We start from the raw sequence: 10954 nt of genomic DNA on the forward strand, positions 1-10954 counted from the left end.
AGGACAACCAAAACCATTTAAACCACTTGTATTCATATACAATTCAAGGTAGCTGGTTATTAATGGATTACCAAGAATAATTAGCTAAGGGAACATATTCTATATGGCATTGTGGCCAATGGTTTAAATGCAGCCAAATTTTGAGAGTGCCAAAACAAAAACAAAAACCAAGAACACTACTGGAACATTTTGTGGCAGAAATCTACATATGCAGTGCCTTGATGAATACATTTTTACCGTCAAATATGTTCCAACATGATATAAAACATACCAAATTAGACCAGTAAGTATTCTATTCAAACTAAACCAGAAGATACATACACTTCAATGAGGGCAAGAGCTTTACAAATAAGGGAGAGAGGTACCTCAGAAAAGAGCATGGCTGGCTGTCAGGCATCCTGAATACGATCATTACAGCACACCACTTTGTTGCAGATCTCACCTGCTCTAATTAAAAACTGAACTGGGTGAAGTTAAAGAGTTGATTTTTTTCAAGTTGACTTAAGGAAATTCAATCAAACTGTTTTATCACTAAAGAAACTTGACGAATTCAGTACTGTTACCCCATTCATTGACATTTGATTCCGAGTACCCAATTCAAATAAGTTAATACTAGCAATTTTTCTAGAACAAATTTCATTTTTCCGAAACAAACTTAAGCTGTTCCTTTTAACGTAAAACTGAAAAAAAATCATTTACATTTCATTCTATGAAACCTCAATAAACAACAAGAATATAAACTGCATTTACTGAAATAATGAGAGAATATATTGAACTAACAAGTATCACATTCTGCAAACAATACTCTGCTACATAAGTTCCTAGGCTTGAAAATGTTTATACTTGCACTCAATATGTAAACATAAAAAACTAGATTTTTTATTCGCTTTATATGCAAGAAACAAGAAATAACATTAAGTTGCAAAGGGGTTGCAGCAAAATTTGGGGCTAAGTAAGGACTAGGCTTGTCACGTCTGCTGCATTTTTTTACGAATTTCCTCTAGTGCTGCCTCTCGTTCCCTCAGCATGAGTTTAAGCTTTGCTATTTTTTCATCTCTTATTGTTTCTTCCAGATCTGGAGGGTTAAATGAAAAATCTCTGCTTAAAGGAGTTTCATGTTCACTGTCGTGTAAAGCAGAAGTTGAAATTTTGTTCTCTTCATTACTTTGAACACATAGATTTGAGTGAGGGTCCACCTTTTCAGAGAACTGCAGAATGCTTGTAGGATTTCCTTGCTCTGATACAGGTTGTGTGTAAGAGCTACTCGGGTTATCCACTACTGAGTCTGAGTTGCCACATTTCAAATTTGGCTTTGGTATAGATTGTATTTCTGTTTTCTGCTTCTTTGTATTTTCTTGTATTGGTAGCATTTTTGCCTTCCTCTTTATATTCAACTCTTCCTCCTGTTCCTCAGTTATCTGTAAGGGGTGGGGGAGAGAAGAATATTAGGTAATACTATATTATTGCGACATTATAATAATTCAAAAAAATAAAATATATAGTCCACAAAGCTATTTTATAACTTGAACTATTCTAATTGCTTAACTACCACCAATGTATTCCATGCCTTGGGATTGTATATACCTCTACAGTATAGCCAATGAAAGTTTTCAGTATCAATGGAAAAGGAGTGGGTTAGGTTTGTATGAAAATATCCACCTAGCATCGTGGAATATGCCCTACTCAGGAGGGACTGCGGCTCAGAGGTAGAGCACGCAAAAAGTCCCAACCAATCCCTGGACAATACTGGGCTGGATTTTCCTAAAATTCTGATCTACATTCCTAAAATCTACTGAACATTTACCAATTTTGGGTTTTTATTTTATTTTATTTTATTTATTAACAAATTCATAAACCACTTCATAGCATAAAGCCATCCAAGTAGTGTGCAATATAAAAACCAGAATAAAACATGAGTTCTAAAAACAAATCATTCCCAAAAATAACAATACAATCTCTACAAATTCTAAAACATTAAAGCCATTTCTTCTAAAATATTTCCAAAAATTTAAAAACAATAAAGCTATTTATTCAGATACACTATTGTTCAACCAGTGACTTCAGAGAACAGCTTCTTAAAAATGATTTAAGTAGGCAACTACAGTGGTACCTCAGGTTACATACACTTCAGGTTACATACGCTTCAGGTTACAGACTGCTAACCCAGAAATAGTGCTTCAGGTTAAGAACTTTGCTTCAGGATGAGAACAGAAAGTGTGCTCCGGCGACGCAGCAGCAGCAGGAGGCCCCATTAGCTAAAGTGGTGCTTCAGGTTAAGAACAGTTTCAGGTTAAGAACGGACCTCCAGAACGAATTAAGTACTTAACCTGAGGTACCACTGTAAACATCATGACACTAGGCTGTCTAATTTCAGCTAGTAACTGATTTCAGAGGGTTGAAACCAAAACACTAAAAGTCCAGTTTCTAGTAAATGTAATGACCATTTTAGGCATGTCCTGCTGATGTGTGATCGCCGACATGCGGGTCCTTATGTACCTGGTGGGGTACGAAGCACTTATATGTGCTCCGCTGATGCATGTGGGGGCTGTGAACAGAATACCCCGCACAAAATTGTCACCGCCTGTAAAAAAGCACATTTCTGGGGCAAGGTGGTCCCTTAGATACCCTGATCCCTTAGATACCCTGGTCCCAAATTGTTTAAGGCTTTAAATGCTAACAACAAAACCTTGAACCGCGCTTATTAGCATATTGGCAGCCTGTGCAGCTCCCTCAACCGATATTTTCTATGGTGTTGATGGAGTGTCGTAATCAACAACCTAGCTGCTGCATTTTGCACCAGCTGTAGCTTTTAAATATATGTCAAAATATTTCCCAAGGTAACATAATCATAGAAATTACTTTTGAGTGCTGGGGCCTCATGAAGATTTTTCACAATACCTTTTCTCATTTTCTCTACCTTTCTTGGACTTGTTTTCCCTCTCCCAATTTACTCCACCCATCCTCTCAGGATCCTCTTTTTCTTTTTGTACACAGCATACTCATTCTCCCTTCTCCATTCATTTTTCTCTGCTTTACTACGTGTCCACATGGCTCATTCTATACCTATTAGTTTATTCCAAACCAAGCAGAAGTTGGTCTGCTTGCTCAGCAGTTAGAATATTTTGAAAACACTGCGACATAACAATAGCTCAGCCAGTCATTGCAAGAAGCTTCAATGACTGAGTAACAATACCGATGAATATGAAAATAATTCAAACAACAAAATGGTATGGTGAGACACATAAACATTTCGCATACCTCTTCCTCTTCCTCAGGTCCAGGTTTAATAGGTACTTCCAGTGGCAATTTGCAAGAGTCACTCATGTGTACATTGTTGGAACACACAGTCACTTCTGATTTTCTGAGAATAACTGATAAAGGAATTCTCTGCAGATATACTCTCTCTTCTCTATGCAGGCCAAATTTTTTTCTCAACTCAAGACAGAGTTTTCTCTGTTTCCTTTGTTTGATCTGAGCAGCCACACCTGCAAGTATCCTCTCCATCTGAAATAATAAACGTTCATTATATAAGCTTGCCAGAACATCACAATGATTAAGGGTATTGTACACAAAGCTTTAATTTTGGGGGGGCTCCAGGACTCTCAATCCAGCACTCTGGACTCTCCCAAGTCATGCTCCTCTTCAAGCCAGACCCCTTACTAGCCCTGTTCCATAGCCTTCATGAGTGGTTTTGTCTGGCAGGAACATGTAATTGAGCAATGATAATGCCTACTGCTCACCTGGATGGAGAAATGTTTGCATGTAGAAACCTCTGGCTTTTATGTGGTGAGACTGTAACTACTGTAACAACTGTTACTGAGCCCATTTTGCTTCTGGTTCCACTCAGTTTACCTCTGAACCTGCCCGCCACTGGTATATGGCCCCTGGAAGATTGTCTGTGGCCAAAAAAGTTTACAAAGGAACATATACTGAAGCTTAATGCATTAACAGCTGCCAGTGACACTCCAGGTGGTGTTGGACTCCAGCTCATAATAGACCCAGCCAGCATGGCCAAGTCATCAGGGAATGATGGCAGTCCAACATCTGAAGGACCACAGGTTCCCCAGTCCTGCTGTAAGTGATAGCCCTAGAATTGGATAGCCTTGGACACTTGCTATTTGTGAATGCTGGTTTGTAGCCTAAGGAAAACTAACTTCTTTTTAACTTCCTTCTCCAGTGCATCTATTTGTACTTTTTGAAAACAAATGAAAGCATTTTTGTTTTGACAAGGTTTTCCAGCTAGATGGAAAGGTCTATTGTGTGCTTTTAAAAATTATGTTAGCTCTTTTTAAGGATATGACTGTAAATTGCTTTGGGGTGTATTTGTGAATTGCCTTCCACATATATATGTATAAATAATAAATAGCTATGGGGTTGTATTGAATGTAACAGAATGCGCTCCCCCTCTTAAATATATTTTAGTGGTTTCCACAACCTTCCAGAACAGATCTGGGGACAGTGCAGGGTACATGTACTGGGAGGAGAGGGGTGGAAGTCCTGTTACACTATCATAATCCTTGTGTTTGAACAATTATTTAGTTCAATACTGCCCCAAGTAAACAAACAGGACCCCTTCCGAACTGTCAGAACATTGCCCCTTTGGATTAAATATCAAAATTGTCCAGGGCAAGCAGTAGACCTAGCCCCAACAGCTTGGTAGCTTGCATGGTAGCTCTATTTCAGTGCTTCTGTATCTTAATACTATAGACATCAACAAAGTATTTTTTGCTGGAGAAACACAGAACCTTACAACAGCTGATGGTTCAGATTTTATTTCTTTTCAGTGAAAGGCTTGAGGCAGCAGGCAATGAAAACCAGTTTCATATTTTTTTTTACTCTCACTTGTCAGATAACCTACTAAAATCATCCCTATCAAAATAATTATGTAACAGTACTCATTTAAGGCAACTGACACTTCAAATCAAAGACAATTGTACCATTGGTACAATTTACTCTAGTGAGAAAGTTACCTTTTGATCTTGGTCTTCAGAAGTACCATGGCTTGTAGATGGCTTTAAAGCAGCAGCAGGTACTTTTGGAGGAATAATTTTCTGTAAGCAATGCATTATCCTTTCTTTTGTGACTGATATTTTAGCAACATTTCCTCCAGCTAGGATGCTTTCCGGTGTGGACACTGCCTCAGGTTGGCTCGTGCTGCTTACTTGCAGATTCCCATGTGGTGGTGTGAGAGATGGAGACGTAACTTTAAAATCCTTTACTTCAGACTGTGGGAAAAGTCTCATATTCTCACTGGATTTTGGATCCTTTGTATAAGGGGCAATTCCTTTGTTCTTCGACAATACTAAATTGACAACTTGGTTGGTTATTGTACTATCTGCAGCTGAATTAATGAAAGGTAATGCATTTTTTCTGAAATGTGTTTCAGCACCGAGTGATACTTGGCTGCCACATTTGCTTGCTGATGTCACAGTGGACTCTTTTTTAGTCAGTAAATACACCTTCCCATTGAACATCACCAGAGCATTATCATTAATCGAGGGCATTTTTGCTTGGCTTTCATTCAGGTTGTTCGAACAAGTAGGCAGAATACTGGCAGGGTTGTTTGTTCCATCTTCAGGATTAACCAATGTTTTTAAGATATTTGATGCCATGCTGTTTGACGACTTTACAGGAACAAGGCAGGATGCTGATTGTGGGTTTTCTTCGACAACCCACTTCATAGGAGATGACTGGTTTCCCAGGCTATCAGACGTTGCCAGGGCAGAACTACTGGCTGCTGTTTGTGCCATTGTCAGCACCAAAGATTTTGATACTTCCCCGACAGGCTGTGGACATAAAATTGGCAATGGTTTTGAATGTGTTTTCACTGTATTTACTGGCGACACATATATAACAGTTGATGCGTTTGTAACTTCACATGTTCTAAAGGCATTTGAGGCTGCTGTGGCCAGTATCTTCTGTTGAATTGTTGGAGGCAAAAAAGAAGCTGGGACAGATTTTACTTCCGCGTGCGCTGGTATTTGGAGGTGATGTCCAGAGGGCACTACAGGACTCTTCACAGTAACTGGGAGTTTTTTATTCACAGGTACATATTCTGCACTGCTCTTGTGTGCATCCTTTTCCCAGGAATTATCAGCTGAATGATAACTGCTGTGAATGGTAGAAGTTGATGGCGTAGTTGGGTTCTCTTTTGCAAGAGGAGCTACTTCCATATTTTCCATTTCTTCCAATGGCTTTGGTAAAATTAATTTTCCAGGAGTAGCTGTATTAAGTTCAGGAGCTTTAACAAATGAAGACGGAGTTATATTTGTAAACAGGTCCTTAAGATGACTATGACCAGACATGGAGTCTTCCCCTTTAGCATCAGATATGACTGGTGACTGAACCAACGACACAATGTTTCCTATACGTTTAGAAAGTGGAAGCAATTCCAGAAGGTTTTTTCCATCCAGACCAGTAGTGTGAACTACTTTGTATATATGACCTGCAACACTTGAAGAGGAAAACGTCACGTAAATAACTATCACTCATACTCTATTATTATTTCGCATTAAACTATGTACTGTGAATGGTACATCTACACTGAACATATCAGAGGCTTATCTGAAAAGCCAACTGAAAAGCATCCTGGCTAATTTGGAAGGCAAAACCAGTGTAATTTGTGTTATTTGTTAGCTTATAGTCATAACAACATGGCATGCTTCATCACTGATCACTAGGAGAACCACTTTCTCTCTAATTAGCTGTTGAAGGTCATCAGATTTTTTTCCAATGGAAGCCTTTATACAGCTACATGCCAGGTAAAAAAATTAAAAGGTGCTCCTTACTAGAGATGGGATAATTTCTGCCCTCTGTGCCCTTGCTGAAGGCACATAAATATCTGTCGAGAAAAAGACACCAAGCCTAACAGATTCACTCATTCAATCTACAATACTGAAGCAACAGGGGAAAGCACACCCTAATAAAAGGTGCAGAAAGGAAGGGCTCCCCTTTCCAAAGAAAGATGCTCACCTGCCTCATTCAGTTTGCCATTTACTTTTGAGGCAGAAAAGAAAAATGGGAAGGTATCAATTGCAGGAAAAAGAAGGAAGACCACCTCCAAGTGTTCAAGATCTATTTATGGATCCAATATATTCTCAGGGACACTCTTGAACAGTCAATTGCAACAGTGTGTAGATAACAGGTTCAAACTAGTTGTTCAAAAGTGCTCCTAAGGAACAACACGTCTTGAAACACACTGGGAGGTCATTATTTTAAAAAATGTTCTTGCACACTTGAGAAGCCCCTGTTATCTTCAAGGCACTACTAGAGCAAGAGAATGGAATGAAAGCAGCTGGAGAAGGGGAAGAGGCTGAAGAGAAAACGGGGCTGGTGAGGTGTCCTTTTTCCATCCTTGGGACTCTGGGAAACTCACCAAACCTTCTGAACCTGAAGCTGTGTGTGGAGAGTGCAGCTGACTGCTTAATGGGGCACAACTGTGGGCAGCCGAGGAAATGCCATCTCCCTTGGTGCCTCTCCATAAAAGCAAGCCCTCTCTATGGTGCAATAAAGCAGCTGGAGGAGAAAGGGGCAGAACTGTGGAGAAAGAAGTGTGAGTAGAGGGGTGGCTAATGTTTATTTATTTATTTAATACAATCTATACACCACTTGATTAAAAACAACCTCAAAGCAGATTACAAACGATAACACAAATCAAGAACAAATTACAATGCTATTTTAAAATGTAAGTTAACATACTAAAACAAATTAAAATTACTTCAGCTTTCTAAGCATCTGAGTAAGTGTGTCAAAACAGGAATGTTTTTAGCAGGCACTGAAAATAGCATAGTGAAGGCACATGCTTGATCTCAATAGGCAGGGAGTTAAAAAATGTAGGCGCTGCCACACCAAAGAGTCCTTACAAATGTGAAACGGGTATTATTTGTCACCTGTAGTAGTACCAATTCCACGGATCAAAGTGGTCAAGTAAACACATGTAGGGCAAGGCGATCTCATAGGCAAATTGGTCTCAAGTTGTTAAGAACTTTATATACTAACAGTAACACCTTGAACTTTACCCAGTAGCAAATGGGCAAACAGTGCAGATCTGCACCTTCCCCCCAAAACAGGAATTGGCAATTGGCTGATAGCTGTTCCAATCTAAAGGAAGTTCAGGGTTTGAAATTAGCAGGGCGCCAGGAACATTTTGCGCCTAAAGGTTTTCCATTTGCAAGCACCTCAAAAAGTCTGGGTGCCATTTTTTGCACCTGGCTGACACTCAAGGATTACTGAAATGTTTATGCTTTGAAGCCTCAAAGTATATGTTAAGAAAAGATAATAAGTTAAGGAGTTTAACAATAAAGAGTATAGAGTGTTTTGAAAAGTATGGTACCAATATTTTTATTGTAAACACTATATTAAACATGTGTTCACATTTTCTGCTAAAAATGTGTCACTTATGTGACTTGCGTATTAATTCATGCTTCTCAAAGTAATAAATAAAAAGTGTTGCCAACCCACCCACCCCATGATGACTAGACATTCTGTTTTGGCGCCTATAACCCAGGTCCCAGAAGCCATTTGGCTCCTAGCTTTTCTATCCCAGTTTCTAACACTGAAAGGAAGGGCCAGAGCTGGTTTTGTTAGGAGTGGTCACATGAGTGACTCACACCACTGCCTCTTTCAAGGCAGAAAGAACCACCCCCTCACATAGCAAGCGTTAACCACACTCTGAACCCAACTAGTCATCCCCCTCTGGTAGATTTGATAAACCAGGAGGGACAGGAGTTGAGGTGGCACATGGTCAGAGGCACTGCCACCAGCACCTTGTCCACATCAACTGATTGCATAAGGTAACACTGATCCCACAAAACATCCTCAATAGCAACACTGGGTACTACAACCAGAGCTGCAGCAAGTGAAGAGTCAATATCACACCAAAGTTTACCAACTTTCGCCTCAAAGGGTTCCAGAGGTCCCTTCCCCATACAGGGAGTTAGTCACCTCTAGACTGTGTGAGCTGGGCAGCTAGTAGAGGACACGATACGAGCTGCAAAATGAGCCACTGTGTCAACCATTTCATCTCACCATTCCATAGCGAAACCAGGGCTTCAATAGGATCACCAGCTTTCTCCACTGGAAAATCTCCCAGAGCACTCCAGAACACATCCAGTTCCATCAGTCTCCAAGGGTGGGGTATTCAAATGGGCCCACCACCCTTACGGAGGGCAGGGAACTGCCATTGTCAGTCCAAACTTAACCATATAATGGTATGACCATGACAGTGGAGTGTATTGCACACACCCTATCTTCAGTCCATCCCTCATATCATTTGGATAAAGATCACATCAAAGGTGTGCCCTACCTGGTGTGTTGGACCGATAACCATCTAAGAGAGATTCATGGCTGCAATAGAGGCCATGAAGTCTTGAGCTTGCCTGACAGCAGCCTCCATGTGGATACTGAAGTCACCATGAATTATCATTTTAGGGTTTTCCAACAATATCCCAGAGACTACCCTTAGCCAGCCCATCAGAGATACTGCTGGGCAACAGGGCAGTCAGTAGACTAACAGCATCACCAATCTGTCTATCCCAACACCAACCATCTCCTTGGCCATCCCTGGTCAAGGAGATGGTGTCCTTATAGACAAGGGTAACTCCCCCAACCTTGACCCCCTGCTTGGTCTGCTTGGAGCAGTACTGAAAATCCAGGTGGACAGAGCTGGGTAAGGTCCAGTCCACACAACTCACTCACCCAAGTCTTGGTAATGCAAGCCAGATGAGCCTGCTCATCCCCAATCAAATTGTTTTATTATGGTTTTATTATGGACTGATCTGGCATCCAGCAACAGCACCTCCTGACCAGAGGACTCAGTGGATATGCTACCAGTTATATGGCAACTGTATTTTTGTAATTAAGTATAGTTTGTTTGTTTTTTTAAAAAAATGTTATTTCAGTCTTCTTGTGTATACTGCTTAGAGATACGTTCTATCTATTAAGCGGTATAGAAACAGTGTAACAAAACAAGAAATCAGAGCAAGGTAATGAAACCAGTTTCAGAGGCTAGTCTCCTGTTTTATGACACCACTGAAGTCAAGATAAATTTTTTATCCACTATTATTTTGCTTAACCACTACCAGCAGAGCTGGGGCAGGGCACAATTTTGGTTGACAGCCTGTGATGCCTTGTTACTGCCTCACACGCATTCCTTCATTCATTCATTCTCTCTCTCTCTCTCTCTCTTTCTGTCTGGTGGCGAAGGACAAGAACCTTCCCCGTAACTCTTACCTGGGGGAAACCACCCAAAAAGGCTGGTCGCGCTTTCACCGAGGCAAGCGGAAGAGCGGCGGGTTTCCTGCTTCAGCTGTTTTAAGCGCAAGAAGCCGCCAGGGGGCATCCAAGAGCGCGCAGTGCCAGAACCCAACGCTACGCGGCGCTGTGGTAGTTACAGCGCGAGGGCCAGACAACGACGTCGCGGCAACAAAGGCTTTGTTTCCCCTCCTCAGTTTCACGTCTCCGCCGCGGGCATCCCCTCCCCCGCCGAAAGGCTCCGGAACCCGATACTTCCAAGCGCTCTAACCCGCCGCCCGCCCCCCCCAAACAAGGCAGACCTGCGGGAGCTGCGAAGCCCGCTACTCACCAGGGCGAGGCGGCGGAAGCTCCAGACCCCTCGTGCCCCTCGCCCTTCCTGTCCTCGCTCTGAGCTGCCCCCTGAGGCAGTCGGGACATAACGACGAGGAAAACCCAGTGCCTCAGTCGCTTCCCCGTTGTCAACTTCCCCCTACCCCCGCCGCTAGTGTATTAGTCTGAGCCCAACCTTGTGACGTACTTCCGGCTTCTGGGAGCTTCCGTCGAGGCTACTGGATCCGTCTCCGGTGCGCTTATTCCTAGGCACCACTAGCAGGTGCTTTCTTCCCTATCAACTTCCGCCACGTTCCTTCTTGCTTCCTTTCCACGCGCCACCGGAAGTAGGAGGTTTTTTGCCCGAGCGTGTCAGTTTACAGCTTCCGGG

General features: G+C 41.7%; 1 protein-coding gene across 9 annotated transcripts; it reads right to left on the minus strand.

Annotated features, from left to right (window-relative positions):
* Nucleotides 1-857: 857 nt before the first annotated feature.
* Nucleotides 858-10954, minus strand: LRIF1 (ligand dependent nuclear receptor interacting factor 1). Of its 9 annotated transcripts, none has more exons than XM_081009827.1 (5): nucleotides 10760-10954; nucleotides 7376-7536; nucleotides 4971-6453; nucleotides 3259-3504; nucleotides 858-1418 (listed from the first exon to the last, which is right to left on the minus strand). In XM_081009827.1, exons 3-5 carry the CDS (start codon nucleotides 6303-6305, stop codon nucleotides 969-971), a joined length of 2031 nt encoding a protein of 676 aa, XP_080865953.1. In that variant the 5' UTR covers nucleotides 6306-6453; nucleotides 7376-7536; nucleotides 10760-10954; the 3' UTR covers nucleotides 858-968. The 9 variants fall into 9 exon arrangements, with proteins under 9 accessions (XP_080865953.1, XP_080865951.1, XP_080865955.1 ...); XM_081009825.1 differs by lacking the exon at nucleotides 10760-10954 and adding an exon at nucleotides 10583-10739; XM_081009829.1 differs by lacking the exon at nucleotides 10760-10954 and adding an exon at nucleotides 10231-10506.

This window comes from Podarcis pityusensis, assembly GCF_964106645.2.
Source record: "Podarcis pityusensis genome assembly, chromosome: 6".
Lineage (NCBI taxonomy): Eukaryota > Metazoa > Chordata > Lepidosauria > Squamata > Lacertidae > Podarcis > Podarcis pityusensis.

What these genes read in the sequence shown, in the direction of transcription:
- LRIF1 (XM_081009824.1), bottom strand. Translation starts at nt 10,671, where the DNA reads ATGTCCCGACTGCCTCAGGGGGCAGCTCAGAGCGAGGACAGGAAGGGC. An exon ending in GCTTCCGCCGCCTCGCCCTG is followed by an intron (nt 6,454 to 10,582) that starts GTGAGTAGCGGG and finishes TTCCTCTTCAAG; the next exon opens with TGTTGCAGGTCATATATACA. An exon ending in GACCTGAGGAAGAGGAAGAG is followed by an intron (nt 1,419 to 3,258) that starts GTATGCGAAATG and finishes CACCCCTTACAG; the next exon opens with ATAACTGAGGAACAGGAGGA.